Here is a 17931-nt window from a genome sequence, read left to right on the forward strand (position 1 = left end):
GCATGGAACTTGAGCCTGCGTCGGAGTACGAGGACCTCCCCGTTTTTGATGCGGTACTTCTTCTCGCCGTCGTACTGCACCACCCAGCAGCCGCCGTGCGCCGGCCGCAAACTGGGGGTGGGCTTGGGCGCGAAGAAGTAGCCCCACACCTCCCCGTTCTGCTTCCTGTGGCTGGGCGGGAAGGGCAGCGCGTCCGGGCTCACGGCGAAGACGTCCACGCCCTCCGCGACCAAGTTGGGGGTGACGGCTCTCACGAGGCGGCCGTAGAACGCCTTGGGGCGGAGGTAGTGTGTCATGATCGTAACGCCGCTGGGTACCTTGTTCGCTGGGAACCTGGGCACCACGGGTTCCATGTTCGCGTTGGGGCTGTCGGGCTGCGGGCGGCTCGTGGTGGCCCCGTTCTGGCTGGAGAACGCGGGAGGCGGTGGAGGGGCCATCGGCGTCCCGATGACCTGGGCATGCCGGGCCACCGGCGTCGCGATGACATGGGGATGCCGGGCCACCGGCGTCGCGACGACCTTAGGTGGCGAGGGCGGTCTGATTGAGCGCGGCGGAAGGCTGCTTCCTCCTTCCTGGAACGACTCGGAGCGGGCAGGCGGCGGAGGGACCGCGTAGACCTTGTTGTAGACCTTGTGGACCACGCAGTTCATGTTCGCCTTGGGTCCTGGCTGCGCGCCGTGGAAGGTGGCCGCGCCCTTGTTGAGCCGGAACTCCTTCATCAGCCAGTGCTTCGGCTCCCAATTGCGGCCGCTCTGCGCCATGACGTGGTACCTGAACCTGCATCGGAGGGCGAGCGGCTGCCGCACGTCGTTGCCGTTCTCGTCGACGTACGCCTTATCTTTGCGGTACGGGAACATCGGGAACCAGCACCCGCCAGGCGCCGAGACCGGCGCACCGGCGGGACGGGCGCCGTAGAAGTAGCACCAAACCTCCCCGTGGTCCTTCCAGTGGGGGTTGCGGAGGAGCGCGTCGGGGGCCGCGGAGAAGACATCCACGCCCTCCGCCACGAGCCCCGGGATGACGTCGCCGCCGAGCGCCTTGGGGACGAGGAAGTGGTCGACGAGGTCCCGGCCCTTGGGCCTGAACACGATGCCCCCGTACGGCTGGTTCGGCACGGGCGGCGCCGCCATTGGAATGGCGAGTTGCGAAAGCGAAGTAGCTAGAAGCCGTGGCGGTTGTGGATTCTGTTGGATTTGGGGGAGAAGAGGAGGTCGGTTACGGTTGGATTTGGAGGAGAAGATGATTCGGGGGCTGTATTTATAGGCATGGGATCGTTGTAGAAGCCGACGAGGCAGCGGCCGGTTGAAGGAAATGCCTTCGTAATCCCTCCGCGTCGGCGGCACCGCGGCCTGCGTCTGCTTTGGCCATGAGCTGATGCCTGATGGATGGCCGTTTGTGTTGGGTGCGTCGGAGAGGATTTCCATTTCGAAATTAGAAGAGCACAAACATTCTTCTAATCCCCCAAATCCCTCGACAATGTTAGAAGAGCACAAACGTTTGTTGGAGTTGCTCTAAATGCTTTATCACCAAAAAAGAACGGTCAAAATATCCACAAACATTCTTCTAATTTCGAAATCCTCGCCATCGCCAAGGCGGATGATCACGCCATGGAGGCGTGGTGGGAGAACTTGGCACATGGCCTGGTGTACGAGGTGCACTTCCTCGCGGAGAAGAAGACACAACTCGGATCCTAGCACAAATTACAGCGAGAGGTCTTCCTGGGATGCTCGGGAGTATCGACTGCATGCTCTGGGGTTGAAAGAATTACCCATTATCTTGACAAGACCTGTACAAGCACCGAGAGTGCAGTGTCATACTTGAGGCAGTGACCACAGCGACATTAACATGGTGCAACGCTCTCCGGTGTTTACAAGGCTAGCTGGGGGACATGCTTCAACTTCGAGATCAACAGCCATACATACAACAAGGGGAACTATCTAGCCGAAGACAATTCCAGATCCTATATCATGCTTTGGAGAAGGAATATATCTTGTTTTTCAACATGCAAGGAAGCATGTCGCAAAGATGTAGAGCAGGCATTTGACGTGCTCCAGCAGCGTTACCGCTTTACGTACTTCATCATCGGTGTAAGGTGCAGTAAGTAAGCTATTCTCCTCCTGGGGCACTTGGGGGATATCATCGGTTCTAGATTCATCCAATGAGAAATTTCCTTCCTCTAGAGCACCGAATAAACCCTTATAATAATTAGTGATGTAGGAATTTAGGTGCTCATGGGCCTCAATCCTACCCTCCTCTTGAAAGTACATCTATATACATTTGGATATAAAATGCTAGTTTAATAAATAGATGAGCAAAAGAACAATAATTGGACATGTGGAGTTACTTGTTAACTAAATGGAAACTGGAGCCTAGCTAAGAAGTTTCATCATGTATATGTTCCAACAGGTTTCTTTTAAAGATTAGCATATTCTAACACCAAAATTTATATTCCTAACTAGTTCTCAATACTATTATGTACATGGAAGTGTTAGAGCCTGATCAATCATTTTTTAAGCACAATAATAAGTTGAACATGAATATGCTTCTAGTATCATTTTATCCATTTAATTCCTGTGACCAACGAATCTTTAACTTGTTTAATCCTAAGGTGGGTAATTATATAAACTTTTATAGAGTATTACGGAAAGAACCTGCAATCACGAGACTGCTAGCCAAATTAATTCTAGGTAAGTATGTATTTAGCTTTAGGCCAGACATCATAATTTGAAGAGGTTGAACTCAAAACAATTTCATGTATACAATAGTCGAAAGTTAGCATCTGGCAGTAGTATCAAGATGTTTTCATTCCTAAAACACTAGAACATTTGCATGGATTCATATTAATACTATGCCTTCCAAATACTGTTTACTGTAAAATAAATTTCAGATATTTCTTTATTCATCTTTTGTAACCCACGGTCTAAGGATTTGAGGATGTAAGCAACTATCTTAATTAGCATGTCTTTTGGTAAATGGTATGGCGAAGGAATGGAATTTAGCATATGATACGTTCAGAAAATAATTTTCATGATCAATAGATGGAGTTTATCAAAGGAAGTTCTAAGTTTACCCACACGACGTATCTCTCCATCCACTCCGAAGACTTCTTGGCTTGGATTTCAGGCGAGAGTGAAAACAGTAAATAGGAGAGGATACTAGAGTAAGATAAGATAAGCACATATCTTTGATCTCTTCGACTTCTTTCCCAAATGATAATTTGCATTTGATCTTCTTAAGAGCATACCCTTCGTCCCTTCCCCTTTCTCCTGAGAGAAATGCTCAACTTGATTTTTTCGACAAAATGCTCAAGTTGATATTTCCACCTATGGCTTCCTAAGTTGGGATAGACACTTTCCTAGATTGTGATATGAAGCAAACTCAATAATTAGTCTAAGCGACCATATTAAGTTATATCTACATAATCACTTCTAAAGCACTCAACCAAAGAGCCAAAAAATCCATAAGTCCAATAAAACCATCATTTCTTGAAAGAAAATTAAGCTTCAGAAATTAGATACACATTACTCAAATCCGACGACAGCTTCGGTTTATCTGCTGGAACTACTAATTATTTTCTAGTGCAAATGCAGCTAATAAATTTGCTGCACGATTTCTGACATGGGTAAGCTCTCGAGTGTTCTGTTTATCCCATGTGGCTTATACCAATATAAGCTGCTAATCGCATATGAAACTGCTGCAGAAGAGAAGAAGAAAATGACACTGCCTCTCTTGCAGCAAAGCATTCACGAAGCAATAAAATGAGCTTGGAAGCAATATATGAATATATCACACAAGGGCAAGCAAATCAAAATGATAAACTGTACAGGGCTTTGCACTTTGACAGAACAAATGCACTTTTAACCAAAAACTGCGTACACAGCTCATGAAAAGCTTACGGCCGTAGGGATGTGAATGTTTTCTGATCAACAATGCCAGCGAATTCATGCTGCAAACGGAGATGCCTCCAGATCCAAAACATTACTGAAGAAATTCCGTGCGTGTATCATGTAGTCGTTGCAATTGTGGTTCAGACTTGGGACGGACGATCAAACTAGACCTGCAACGGCGACAGGCAGGTGGCAGTGGCGGATGGGCCACCGGCAATGGAGCGGCCGGCTCTCAGGCTCACGGTGTCGTAGATGAACCAGGCAGGTGCCGGCGGTGCCGGTGCCGGCGGCGGAGGGACCATCGGCTGAGTGAAGACCTTGAGGACGACGAGGTCCGTGTTGGCACCTGGGCGTTTCTCCTCCTCCGCTTTGCGGACCAAGGGTGCGGCCTTGTTCATCCGGTACTCTTTCATCAGCCACCGTGTCTGCTGCCACGCCACCATGCCGTCGCCGCCGTCCACCCGCGCCGATTGGAACGCGAAGCTGCGTCGGAAAACGATGACCTCGCCGTTTTCCAGGACGTATCTCTTCTCGCGGCCGTACTGCATCCAGCGCCCGCCGTGCGCCAGCCGCGTACTGGTGGTGGGCTTCGGCGCGAAGAAGTAGCCCCGCACCTCCCCTTTCTGCTCCGCGAGGAAGGGCAGCGCGTCCGGGCTCACGGCGAAGACGTCCACGCCCTCCGCGACCAAGCCGGGGGTGACGGATGTCGGGAGCTTGCCGTAGAGCGCCTTGGGGCCGAGGTAGTGTGTGACTGCCATAGGAGCCGGGCGGCGCGCCCCGGCGGATTGGGCGGGCGGTGTCGGAACGATCGCCGGCTTCGCTCGGACCCTGCGCCACACCATGGGTCCCATGTTCGCGTTGGGGCTGTCGGGCTGCGCGCGGCTCGAGGTGGCTTCGTCGCACGCGGGAGGCGGTGGAGAGACCACCCGCGTCGCGGTGACCTGGGCCGGAGGCGGAGGGGCTATCGGCGTCGCGGTGACCTGGTCATGCGGGGGAGGGGCTACCGGTCGGAATCGGACTGAGCGCCGCGGACGGCTGCTTCCTCCTTGCTGGACCGCGGGCTTGAAGAAGACCTTGCGGACAACGCAGTCCATGTTCGCCTTGGGTTCTGGCTGCGCGCCGTGGAAGGCGGCCGCGCCTTTGTTGAGCCGGAACTCCGTCATCAGCCACGTCGTCGGCGCCCATACCACACTGCCGTCGCGGCCGCCATCCAACAGGGATTCGTACTTGAACCTGCGTCGGAAGGCGATCGCCTCCCCCACGCCGTTCCCGCCGCTGTACGCCTTCTCGATGCCGTACGGGAGCCAGCGCCCGCCCAGCGCCAGGGCCGGGGCTCCCTCGGCGGCGGGATGGTCGCCGAAGAAGTAGCACCACACCTTCCCGTTGTCCATCCAGTACTTGCGGCCGAAGAAGAGGTGGTCGGGGGCCGCGGCGGAGAAGACGTCCACGCCCTCCGCCACGAAGTCCTGGTTGACGTAGCCGCCGAGCGCCTTCGGGACGAGGTAGTTCTCGACGAGCTCCCGGCCCTTGGGCCTGAACACGGGCGGCGCCGCCATTTTTGGAATGGCGAGTTGCGAAAGCGAACTAGCTAGAAGCCGTGGCGGTTATGGATTCTGTTGGATTTGGGGGAGAAGAGGAGTTCGGCTGGATTTGGAGGAGAAGAGGGTTCGGAGGATGTATTTATAGACACGGGGATCGTTGTCGAAGCCGACGAGGCAGCGGCCGGTCGGGTTGAAGGACATGCCTTCGTGACCCCTACGCGTCGGCGGCACCGCAGCTTGCGTCTGCTCATGCTGCTTGGCCATGAGCTGATGGTTGTTGGTGTTGGGGAATTTGGGATTTATTTCATGTTTAATCGTATTTTAAGTTTTAGAACTATGTAATATATTTGCTTTTCAATCTATTTTCGCTGCGTTTGATCTTTATTTGATTCAACTTTGCACCAAAACCTATTTTTCACGCTGCATTTTAGCGCGTCCGGTGAAGCGCTCGTTCCGCATGCGGAAATACAGTGTCTGGTGACGTTATCGCCTATCTGACGCGCTAAAAAAACAAAATAGACGCCTAATAAAAAATTAGCGTGTGGATTCTTTAGTCATCTGTTGGAGTTTCTCTTATATATTCCGTTTCATATATCTTCATAATAATTGTGTTAACATGTTGTAAGTATAAATCATATTAAAAATCATCAATTGTTGACGAGCTTCGAATTCCTTATGATATGCAACTGAAACAAGTTCTTGCTAATGGAAGAATATCAAGATCGTCTTACATTTTAAATGGAGGGGAATACTTAGTCAAAATCACAGTCATTTTGTAATGGAGGGAATATAAAAAATGCTCCCTCTGTTCCACGAAAGATGTCTCAAATTTATCTAGAGTCATATGTACTTAAAAATTAAATAATATCAAGGTACATCCAAATTTTAACAAATGTCTGATAAGTTTCTCCTGACCGAAGGAGTTATAAAACTCACGGTCCTTTAGGTACTACTATCATATCGACTTTTGCTCTAGTTTTTTTTAACCTTCTACTAGGAGAGTCCTTCACAACCCTTTATTAAACGAAACCAATATTTACAGCCTTATGTACAAAGTTAAAAGAAAAAAAGAAAGCAGAAACCCTAAGGTAAGCTATCTAGCCATTGGCAAATGGAAGGACTAACAGAGCTCTTGACCCAATGCTTGTTACATTAGAAAGAAAACTAGCTTTCCATTGTTGTATAAAAGACGACCTCTCATTTTGGAAGATCTAGCCATTCCTCTATTTTAAAAATATTCTAGCAAGCCAAAGTTGCAATCTCTGAAACATGGTCTCTAAAGGTTTTTTTTTTTCAGAAGCAAGATTCTCCTGGATCGACCAATTCCTCCACTCCACCTGAATGTAATTCCAAACTATGTTGCTGAAAATACATGTGAGAAATAAATGTTTCCAATCCTATAGAACGTGTTCATGGCAAAGGAAACGGTCATTGTTATGTGTAACCTTCCAATGCCTCCTAAAGATCAGGTCCTTCGTATCAATTCTGCTATTGAGGATTAGCCAAGCAAAAAAGTTGTGCTTTGACATACACTTGCTCTTCCATATCCAACTCGAAGGAATACGATTTGGACACTATTGGAAAATGTTGATTATATGACACCTACCTTTATTCAGCTTGCACACCCAAGTATCCTTCTGTGTCGTCAACACAACATCTTGCATCATAGTGTGCAACTCATTACTCAAGATAGGCCTGACCATAAAGAGGAAGATGAAATGCTTGGGATATGTTTTCATAGAACATGAAAGCTGGCACCAAAACCAATTTAATTATCCTTAGCAAAAGAATACAACCTCGTATTTTTTACTGATAACAACTCGTCTTGCCCATAGATCATCCCAAAACAAACATAATCATTCTCATGCTTATAATTAGCCAAACTTCTCGAGATATCTGAAAGACAAATCACACTCTTCCACCAAAAAGAACCACTAGGAGGCACCGCTACACGGAGAATTAGCTCATACTAATAAGAATCTCTGACCAACTTAACCCAATGTAACTCTATATTATTGTAAAGCTTATCAAGACGCTTTAGCAGAAGAGCCTTGTTTTTGGGCCTCTAGGTTAATGATCCCTAGACCACTTTTTTTTTTGTCATGCACACCATCTCATGCAGCTAAACAATTCACTCTCTTCTTATTTTTATCATTTCTCCACACACGTCTTTTTGTTTTTTTACTTTGTCAATTACGCCGAGGACAACTCTTGGAATTTGCTCTAGGTTTACCCACCAATCACTTATTCTCCGTGGTGGAGTGACTACAATGGTACTCAGTGAGTGCTTATAAATTTTAAAATGAAGAAATTGCTGCAAATAAGTTTGTTTCTCTCAGCATATACATGGCAGATTGGTGCATTGGACAAGGAAGTGACATCTAGTAGCATCAGCCTCATGAAGTTGACTCATGAAGTTGACGCCCAAAGTTGGAGCGATGGAATGACGTTGTAGAATTGTTAGGGCATTTTCTTTGTCTATTTTGCCGGTTGGACATTGTGTTTGAGTCCTTGTGTGTAGTGGTGTGGCGGTGCGCTAAACCTAGTTTAGTCTAGTATAGTTTGGCTATGCCCTCTATCTATCTCCAAGCAGTTGATTTGTGTATTTTTTTTCTATCGGGCTTCTCTATATTGAGTTAATTGTATGCAATTTATACAGGTAAGTTGACATATAGAATATTTGTTCAAAAATCACTTGTCTTGTGAAATGTGTGAGGGGGAGGGGGGGGGGTAAGGGTTAAGCTTACCAAAAAGCGACTCTTACAATGTGAAAACACATTGATGTCTAAAATGACTTTATTATGGAAGCCATGCTTCTTTTAGAAAAAAAGCCATGGTAGATAGCACATACTCCCTCCGTTCCTTTCTATAATGCCTATTGTTCCCGTCCAGAAAATCTGGGAACGAATCTGTTCCCGTCCAAAAAATCTAGAAACCAATCTATTCCCGTCCAGAAAATGTGGAAACCAATCTATTCACGTCCATAAAATGTGGAAACCATTCTGATTATAAAAAAAATAGCGGAGAGAGAGGGAGTAAATGACGCGATCGGTTATGGAAACAGGATTATTTTCTGAGATCTGATTTCAGTTTCCTATTTTGTCTCTAAGATCACTAGGGGTTTTGTGTCAAAAAATGGCTTGCGCTAATTTCCGTGCCAAAATACAATAGGCACTATAGAAAGGAACGGAGGGAGTATATCAATTAAGTCACAAATCTCTAATCAAAATTCAAAATGCAAGGCCACAAATACATAAACGACAAATCTTGCCCCACAAATACTGAATAATTATTTTTCATTGCAGAAAAGTTACCTATTTTTTTATGTGAATTTAGCCATGTGAGCTTTGCATTTGCCCTTTTCATTTTGAATATGTTGTAGATACTCATAGCATGCTGTTAACTTTTTCAGAATTTCTTACAAAATATTTAATTTTAAATAGACAAAAACTCACGTGTTGTACACCGGGGCAGTACTGTACATTCGTTTCCACGCGGCCAAGACAAGAAAACGTGAGCGGGACCTTTCATCCTATCGTCGGGCAACCAACGCCGTCCACTCCGGCTTGGCCAGTTCGCCTCCCTCGCCGTCGCCATGGCCGACACCAAGGTCCAACGCCGAGCACGGACTCCCCCTACCACTCCCACTACCACATGGGCGCGACGGAGCGAAGCCCTAACCCACATCCTGACCCACCCGTCCCACTCGCCGTCGCTCCACTCGCAGCTCTTCCTGGCGTCCCGCGTGCCGTGCCCGCCCCGGGGCTCCTCGTACCCGCCCTTCCTCTGCCCCGGCGCGTCGCTCCTCCGGTGGGCCCTCGCCTCCGTCTTCCTCCCGCGCGCCGCCCGCCTCGGCCTCCCGCCCTCGTCCTGGCGCTCCCGGTGCCCCTTCCAGCTCCCGCCGCCGCTCGTGCCCTCCACCGCCATCGAGCCGGCGCCGGAGCGGTGGCGAGAGGCCGAGCTCCGGGGGTACGCGCAGCGGAGGCGGGCTCGGAGGGGGCCCATGAGAGTTCGGCCGCCGGTGTCCGTGGCGGGTATCGTGCTGACGACCGTGCCCAACTTCGTGATCATCGCGGTGATCATGCGCGAGCTCTTCTGGGTACGGCCCGGCCGCCTCTGAGCTACCGATCGAGGTATGGACGCTCCTGGGCTGCGGAGTGCGGAACACTGACATTGTTTGATACGGAGTGGATTCTTCCGCGGAAACCTCACGCCATCCGAGTCAATCCCCTTTTCCGCGGGTAATGTGTTCGTCCGCATCTCGGAGTCCGTTCTTTCGACTAACATCCCGTTTCGGCTTCGATCCCCTATCTCTGTCCTCCAGCCCTCATATATACAGCTTTCCCCCCTCGTCGATTGGAGTAGCTGCGATCACCTGGTGCGCCGATTCGATCTCCTCGCTCGCTCGGCGAACTGATCGATCGAGTCGACGCCGCCGTCCCCGTTCAATCGCGTCGCGTCCCTGCCGTCTCAACCCCGTCGTCAGTTTTGCCCATCTGTTTGTCATCCGAGACAATGTTTTCCTCGGGAAGATTTGGTTTCTGGCGTGCAAGCAACTTCGAGCAAACCTATCGCTGCTATTCAGCGTCCTCCTTCAACAGGCCACAGCTGGAAGGCGGCGACAAGGTGATCATGCCGGCATCTGCTCTGGCTCGCCTGGCTACCATGCGCATCGAGTACCCTATGCTGTTCGAGCTCCACAACGCCACCGCCGAGCGGACTTCGCACTGCGGCGTGCTGGAGTTCGTGGCAGAGGAAGGCGCGATCATCATGCCTAACTGGATGATGCAGAACATGCTCCTTCAGGAGGGCGACGTCGTGCGCGTCAGGACCGCCACCCTGCCCAAGGGTACCTACGTGAAGCTGCAGCCTCACACGAGCGACTTTCTGGACATCTCGAATCCCAAGGCCATCCTTGAGAAGACTCTGAGGACTTTCTCCTGCTTGACCACGGGGAACAGCATCGTGGTGGCTTATAACAACAAGCAGTATCACATTGATATTGTTGAAGCCAAGCCTGCTTCTGCGGTTAGCATTATCGAGACGGATTGCGAAGTGGACTTTGCTTCCCCTCTTGATTATAAAGAACCTGAGAAACCGCAGCCAACCGTTGTTCCTGCAAGCAAGGAAGTTGCTGAAGATCAAGAAGATAATGTTGAAGATGATGAACCAAAATTCAAGCCATTCACTGGTTCGGCAAAACGGTTGGATGGTAAGGGTTCAAAGCAACAAGCACCTGAAGTCCCTTCAGCTGCTGCGCCTGCACGTTCGGCACCTTCAGTCTCGAACAAAAGGGCAAATCAGCAAACTGCTGCACCTTCAGGAGCTAGCACTTCCACACGCCAGAAAACAGGAAAGCTTGTTTTTGGTTCAAGCGCAAGCAATAAGAAAGAAGCACAACCACAAAAGGAACCTGTTAAAGTGAGTGAGCCTCCAAAGAAGGAAGAACCGAAGTTCAACGCGTTCAGTGGAAAGAGCTACTCGTTGAAGAGTTAGCTGCTACAGTATCTATCACTACGGATAACTTGGAATCGAACATGCTATCTTGCTCGGAAGTTGTCTGCTCACTGTGGTAGCTGTAGACAATTTTTTTTCTTTTGCTGTAGACAGTTTTGTATCTTCACTTGGCATACATCTGAATAAGCAGCTGTCTGATAGAAATAAAGTGTATAAATTCTTTGCTTGATGGCTATCTGTTAATCTAGTTCAAAACATTTCTCAAAAGAGATCAGTCATTGTTACTTTTAGTATCTTTGAATGCATGTTATTGGCAATATCTTTTTGTAAATGCGATGATATTTTAGTTGTCGATGTATCCGAATCTAGATCGGAAATTCAATTCGGAACATGGGAGCATATGCTCCTGCCACCGGAAAAATATTTTGAAATGTTCAAAAAATTCGAACAAAAAATTTCTTGCTTACGTATCAACATTTTACGTGCGCAGACCAAGTCTTGCAAAAAACCGACATTTTTTGTGACTTGTGCGAAAAAGATAAACAAAACGTCTCATACACAACCATTTTTTACAGAAAAATTTGTCTTTTTTACAGATGACACTCAAAATGTCGGTTTTCTGTGGAACCACTTTGTGAACGTGTAGAATTTCGAGATGTATCTACTAAATTTTGTGTTCAAATTTTTCAACATTTTAAAAGTGCATTTAAAATAAAGTTTAGAAACCGGGAGCATATGCTCCCGGGTGCCAAAACGCCACTCCCAATCTAGATAAAGTTTCGACACTTATTTTTTAATGGAGGGAGTATATGTTTCTATCTGCAGATTCTTCTGAACTAAACTTTCCAAAGCACCTACATCTAAGATATAGGCTTTAGCATGGTACTACTAGTACTACGCATGTGATGTTAGTAATATATGTGGCATATCTAGGCCTAATGTAGATGATGAACACGGATTTGATTAACATTCATCTCAGTAATGTGGCACAACAGTATGTTACTGTTAGAGTACGTAATGGGCTTGGGCTGGCGGTATAGCCCGTTAGTCTTAGGGTTAATTAGAGATAAGGGTCGCTTGCTTAGGGGTCAAGTAAACCTCTCTATATAAGGAGAGGAGACGTATCAATCTAATCAAGCAAGAATTAAGAAGGAAATCCCACTATAACAATTTGGTATCAGCTTTCCGGGTTCGATCATGTCCAGCCATCCCACCACCACTGGCCCGATGGCCACCACCACCGGCGCCCCGCCCCGCCCCGCCCAGGCCGGTGCCGGCCACCTCCACCGCGCCTCTTCCCGTCGCCCTCACCCCGGAGGAGATCGCCGGAGCAATCCGCGATCTCACCACTGCTGTCCAGGAGATCCGCCTCTTCCTGGCCGGTCCCTACGGGCCACCGCCACCGGCGGCGCTGCTGCCGTGGTAGCCAATGCACCAGGCGGCCTCCGCCGCGATCGCCGGGCCGCTGCAGCCGACGCTGCTGCTGTCGTCGCCGCCACCCAACACCGGGCTGTTGCAGTCTCCGCTCCACTGTCCACCATCTCTGGGCCGGGCCCTACCTCGGCGACGGGGGTCCCTCTTCTCCAGCAGCCGGCCGCCTTCTTCCCCACCGGGACGCTGCAGCAGCAACAGCAGTTGCAGCCGCCACCAACGCTGCCGCTGCAGCTGCTGTCCTCACCGACGCTGTCCCTGCCGTTCGGTGGGCAGCTGCAACAACATCAGCTGCTGCTACCGCCACCGACGCCGTCCCTGCCTTTCGGCAGTGTGGGAGAGACCTTGACCCCGGGCTCTACATCGACACCGCCCGGGATGCCCTTCCACCAGGTCCGTTTCCCTCCGCCGCCGTCACCGCTTCCGGCTTGGATTGCTATCCACCACGTGTCGTCGGCGGTGAGGCTGCAGGCTGCTGCGCGCGGCCTCCTAGTGCGTCGGCGTGTGCGGGAGATGCGTGATCTACAGCTGCAGCTCCTCCAAGTTGTGCTTCGTTGCGCAACGGACCTCGATCTCGTCCGCTGCGTCGGGGATCTTGGGCGTGCGGTTTCTCCCACGGGCGGCGGACATGCTGTTTTTCCCGCGGGCAGCGACCTCAAAGTCTGCGCCATCGACAATATCCGGCTGGGAGAAGGCATGGTATCACCGACAGGAGCGCACCGCGTAGCACCACTGCATTCCGCCGCCGGCCGCCGCGCGGGCTCCTTTTGTCCCGCTGGTTTCCATGGGATCCAGGTGGCTGTACAAGTGCACGTTCGACGGGCGGACGGTGTCCACTTTATGTTCAGGGGTCAACAATAAAAGCGTCCCAGTCCATTTCAGGTTGAGAGTAATAAAACAAGCCGAGATGTAAAAGGCTCGTTTTAGGTGTTAGGTTTGTGTTGTGTCGAAGATAAGGGTCGCTTGCTTAGTGACAAGGGATTAACTTGTCAATGCCTACAGATTGTAGACTAGGGTTTTGTTAGAAGTAGAGGGCAAGTAGATCTCGAAGGTTTCAGCCGAAAAGTACTCGCTGATTGCAAAAACTAGGGTTCTGTTGACAATAGATTCGATCCTTTCTTCGTCCCTCGACTCCCCCTTATATAGGAGGTGGAGCCGAGGGTTTTCGTGATATACAAGTTACAGAGTTCGGGAGGGTTTCGTACCCGTCCCGCAAGATTACAAATCTATATTTCCTAATACAACTTTATCTTTCCTTAATCACTAACTGGGCTTCCGAATCTTCTTATTCTTCGAGTCCTAGGCCTTCAATAAAACCCCGGGTACCATTTTCGGCAGGCCCATTGGGAATGCCTATGTCACTTAGGGGTCAAGTAAATCTCTCTATATAAGGAGAGTGGGACGTATCAATCTAATCAAGCAAGAATTAAGAAGGAAATCCCTCCCCTCTTGCCATCGGCCGTGGGAAAGGCCCCCGGACGGCCCTCTCGCGCCATCCCTCTAGCAGCACCATAATAGTTATGCCTTTGCTACTTCATCGCAGGAGAAACTTTTATTCCTAGGTCAACCAAGTAGCATATCATGAAGCCTAAATTTGGTCAAAATAATTGTCTGCAAACTTTATATGCAAAAGCTTGCAACTTCTCAATTATACATTTCACTTAAGTGGTGCACATAATTTTTTAAATGTGCTGCTATCCGACTTCTGGTAGATAAAGAATCGATGTTTATAATCGTCGACTTAGAAACAATAATTTAATTCTTGGTCTAGGTCAGTACACGAGAACGAAGAAATCTTGTTAGAGTACATACGGTAGATGTATATATTTAGCTTTGGCTGTCTTTCGAGACAGCAGGTAAATTATGATGGTTTTTGCTATTACTGAATAGAACTGATGTAGCATGCAGGATCAGGAGGCACAAGGATCTCAACAACTGCATCTGGGTCACCTTGTGCATGGCTGGGAGCATCTCTGGCAACTCTGATGCACCACAGTTACCACTAAGGGCATCTCCAGGGGCGCGACGCATTTCAGACGTCCGAAATGTCCGTTTGCGTCGCGCGGCGGACGCGAGACAAACCGTTTTTGTCCGCGCGTCCGTTTGCACCTTTGGGTGGCTCCAGCGGCCCGGCGCATTTCCGCGTTTGCATCAAATATGAAGTTTTGAAACAACAAAATAAGGATTTCAACGAAGTCATAGTTATTACATTTAAATTTTGAAAAGTCTACATGAAAATAAGATACTAGTCCTCTAGGCATGATCTTCATGGCTACCCATGGTCCATTGATGCTCAATCAGATCCGTATGCAGCTGTTTGGAGACGGTATCGTTTGTGACTTCTACATTCATATGTAGATAGTCCGCCCAAGTAGAAGCTCCAGGAATTGGCGCAACCAACTCACCTTGGAATTCCCACTGGTTCTCATTGCGGCCATCAGGACGCTCGTTCTCAACGATCATGTTGTGCATGATCACGCAGCATGTCATCACCTCATGCATGTTCTTCAGCGACCATGTTCTTGCCGGGTGACGGACAATTGCCCACCGAGCTTGGAGCACACCAAATCCACGCTCCACATCTTTCCTGCAAGCCTCTTGCATCTTGGCAAACCTCCTCGTCTTCTCGGAGTTTGGAGTACGGACAGTCTTCACCAATGTGGCCCAGTCAGGGTAGATACCATCAGCAAGATAATATGGCTTGTCATATGCATTTCCATTGATCTCATAGCTCACCCGGGGAGCTTTGCCTTGCATGAGCCTTTCGAAAACCGGTGATCGGTGCAACACATTGATATCATTGTTGGAACCGGCCATGCCAAAGAATGAATGCCAAATCCATAAATCTTGAGATATGACAGCTTCAAGAATGACAGTCCGTCCCTCCTCATGCCCGCTGTACTGACCCTGCCATCGAAATGGACAGTTTTTCCACTCCCAGTGCATGCAATCTATGCTGCCAATCATCCCTGGGAACCCTCTAGACTCGTTGATAGACAGGAGCCGCCTTGTATCCTCAAGATTTGGCTCCCTACAGTAATACTCTCCGAACACGGCAATCACGGCTCGGCAAAACCTGTACATGGACTCAAGGCAGGTGCTCTCACCCATTCGAAGATACTCATCGAATATATCAGCAGCCATTCCATATGAGAGCATGCGAACAGCCGCAGAGCATTTTTGGTAGGAGATGAAGCCTAGCGCACCTGTTGCATCGGGCCTGCATTGGAAGTAGGGGTCGTAGTTCCTGACGCCCCGTAGAATGACCAAGAACAGGTCCCTTGACATCTTGTATCGGCGCCGGAACAGTTTTTCCGGGAAGATCGGATTGGTGAGGTGGAAGTAGTCCTTGTGGAGGCGGGCTTGCCCTGCCACTCTGTTGCGCGGCAGGTTTTTGGAGCGCCCCTTCACAGAGCCCCGGTGCTGCGGCCCCGGGTTTGAGGTGAACTCGTGGATCATGGAGGCCGCAGTAGTTGCCAATGTCTGCGCCGACTGATCGGACTCGTCGTCCGAAGAGGAGTCAACGATCTCCGCGCGGAACTTCTCCACCATATGCCACGCGTCCATCTGCGTCGATACGAACTGTTGATCAATGGCCGCGCACAAATCGCGCCCAAAAAAGGAGAAGGAACCTACCGGCGCAATTGGTCGAACAGGTCGTGGGCGGCGCGGAAGGGCGGCGCAACCGGCAACGTTTCGCCCGAAAACAGCCGGCAGGTTCGCGCCGGAGCCAACCCCGAGTACGATCCTGCTCTCCCGCGCGGCGACAACGGTGCCGACGGCGAGTACTGCGGCGCTGCGGCGGACGGCGGTGGACGGCGGCGGCAGGGGTTGGGGTGGGGGCGTCGCACTAGGGCAGCAACGACGGGGAAAATGAAACAAGTCGAACCGGTCGATTCCGCTCTCGCTGACTTGCGGGACCGGGTAAGAAATGGAGGACGCTCGGCGTGTCCGCGGAGACGCAAACCTGACGCATATTTGGGCCAGGTTTGCGTCTCCGCAGACGAGCCGGTCACTTTGCGTCGCCTTACTGGAGCAGGGCCCAGACGCATTTCCGGTCACGGCGGACGAAAACGGTCGCTCAACGACCATTTGCGTCGCGCCGCTGGAGATCATGAGTGATACAGTACATCCAGAGCAGTGAAGTCGTTGGGCCAGTCAGTCAGTATTGCTCTGTCCTCACCAGGTCCTTCTTGTTGAACATTCTGACTGCCAGCTGTGCGCTCCGGTAGGATCAACCAAAAGCTGCAAAGCATCCATTTTGGCAGTGATGCAAATGTTTCTGAACAACTCAGGTTCAAGATATTTGATACCTGGGTTCTGATTGTTGTTCGTGTTTGGGTACATCAGCATCGAATTTTTTTTTTTGCGAGAAATCCACCGATCTATTAATAATCATCAACAGTAGTACAAATAATTCAAAAGGTAAAGAAAATTACAAATTGGTATTCAGACCACCTAGCGACGACTACAAACACTAGCACGAGCCGAAGGCGCCGCTGTCCTCGCCCCTCCATCGCCGGAGTCAGGCAAAGCTTGTCGTAGTAGAGCTTGTTGTAGTAGACAGACGGGAAGTCGTCGTGCTAAGGTCCCAAAAAACCAGCGCACCAGAGCAGCAACCATCGCCAATGATGACAACCGTAGATCGGAAGAGACTGACATGAAACCACACCAACAAACACGAAAACCGACCGGATCCCAGGAGATCCGACGGGCACACAACTCCACGCGTCCTCCGTCAGCGGTAGATGCACCACCGGAGCGAGGATAGGACGGGGAGGACCTTATTCTGACTTCAGGATGTAGCCACCGCCTCACCATCCCCAAAAAGACACTTAAAAGCAAACTAAATTAAGAACGAAAACTCCCCGCCGGCGAGGGACCGTGGTCCGCCACACCTCCAAGGCCCCAAGGCCACCGGAGGCGGAGCGGACCGGCGGTATCGCCGGCGAGGAGGACGGAACCCTAGATGGGTTTGTGACTTTTCCGCCGCCTCCTGGGTTGCGTACCGGTTCAGCTAGCAAAGAACTTTCGTTTAAGGATCATTCACATCAGCATCGAGTTTGCCAGGTCGGAAACTGGATTTTTGGGTATGAAATCGAAGACGTGAAGAAGACTGATCAGTCTCCATGCAACGCCTAGTTGCCAGAGGTGCCAAGATGTTTGCGGTTAGTGCTACTGAAAGAGAATTTATCAAGTGGCCCATCGTCATGACTTCTTGTACCAGTAGTCTTTCAGTTCCTTCATTGCAAAACCTAACCAGGAAACTGTATCCAATGATTTGGACATCCACAGAAAATTCCTTGCAATGTCTGAAAGAACCTTCTCAATCTCTTTGACTGCACGCGGGCTAGGAAGCACAGATACGGCGATACGTATCCGATACGCGATACGGCGATACCGCGATACGACATTTTCCCAAAAATGGAAATACGGGGATACGTTCATATATATAAATACAATTTTAAATATAGAAACTAAAGATTTTTCATAGGGTAAATGGATGATAACATGGTCCAAAGATCACAAATCACTTAATCAGTTCACAAAATGAGCGCATATAAATAAGATTCAAAGCATAAACTTAAATAGTTCACTCCTCCATGACTTCAGTT

General features: G+C 49.8%; 2 protein-coding genes across 4 annotated transcripts; both read left to right on the top strand.

Annotated features, from left to right (window-relative positions):
* Window positions 1–9023: 9023 nt before the first annotated feature.
* LOC124676250 lies at window positions 9024–14300 on the top strand. 3 transcript variants are annotated; one of them, XM_047212328.1, is made up of 2 exons: window positions 9024–9561; window positions 14218–14300. In XM_047212328.1, exon 1 carries the CDS (start codon window positions 9024–9026, stop codon window positions 9546–9548), a length of 525 nt encoding a protein of 174 aa, XP_047068284.1. In that variant the 3' UTR covers window positions 9549–9561; window positions 14218–14300. The 3 variants fall into 3 exon arrangements, with proteins under 3 accessions (XP_047068284.1, XP_047068285.1, XP_047068283.1); XM_047212329.1 differs by having other exon boundaries at window positions 14231–14300; XM_047212327.1 differs by having other exon boundaries at window positions 14225–14288.
* Window positions 9924–12311, top strand: LOC124671831 (ubiquitin recognition factor in ER-associated degradation protein 1-like). The gene is made up of 2 exons (XM_047208156.1): window positions 9924–10919; window positions 12091–12311. Exons 1-2 carry the CDS (start codon window positions 9944–9946, stop codon window positions 12309–12311), a joined length of 1197 nt encoding a protein of 398 aa, XP_047064112.1. The 5' UTR covers window positions 9924–9943.
* Window positions 14301–17931: the final 3631 nt, after the last annotated feature.

This window comes from Lolium rigidum, chromosome 7 (genome assembly GCF_022539505.1).
Source record: "Lolium rigidum isolate FL_2022 chromosome 7, APGP_CSIRO_Lrig_0.1, whole genome shotgun sequence".
NCBI classification, from domain to species: Eukaryota; Viridiplantae; Streptophyta; class Magnoliopsida; order Poales; family Poaceae; genus Lolium; species Lolium rigidum.

Coding starts and splice junctions, on each gene's coding strand:
- LOC124676250 (XM_047212328.1), top strand. CDS start 9,024: ATGGCCGACACCAAGGTCCAACGCCGAGCACGGACTCCCCCTACCACT.
- LOC124671831 (XM_047208156.1), top strand. CDS start 9,944: ATGTTTTCCTCGGGAAGATTTGGTTTCTGGCGTGCAAGCAACTTCGAG. Junction 10,920..12,090: donor AAAGAGCTACTCGTTGAAGA/GTTAGCTGCTAC, acceptor GATCATGTCCAG/CCATCCCACCACCACTGGCC.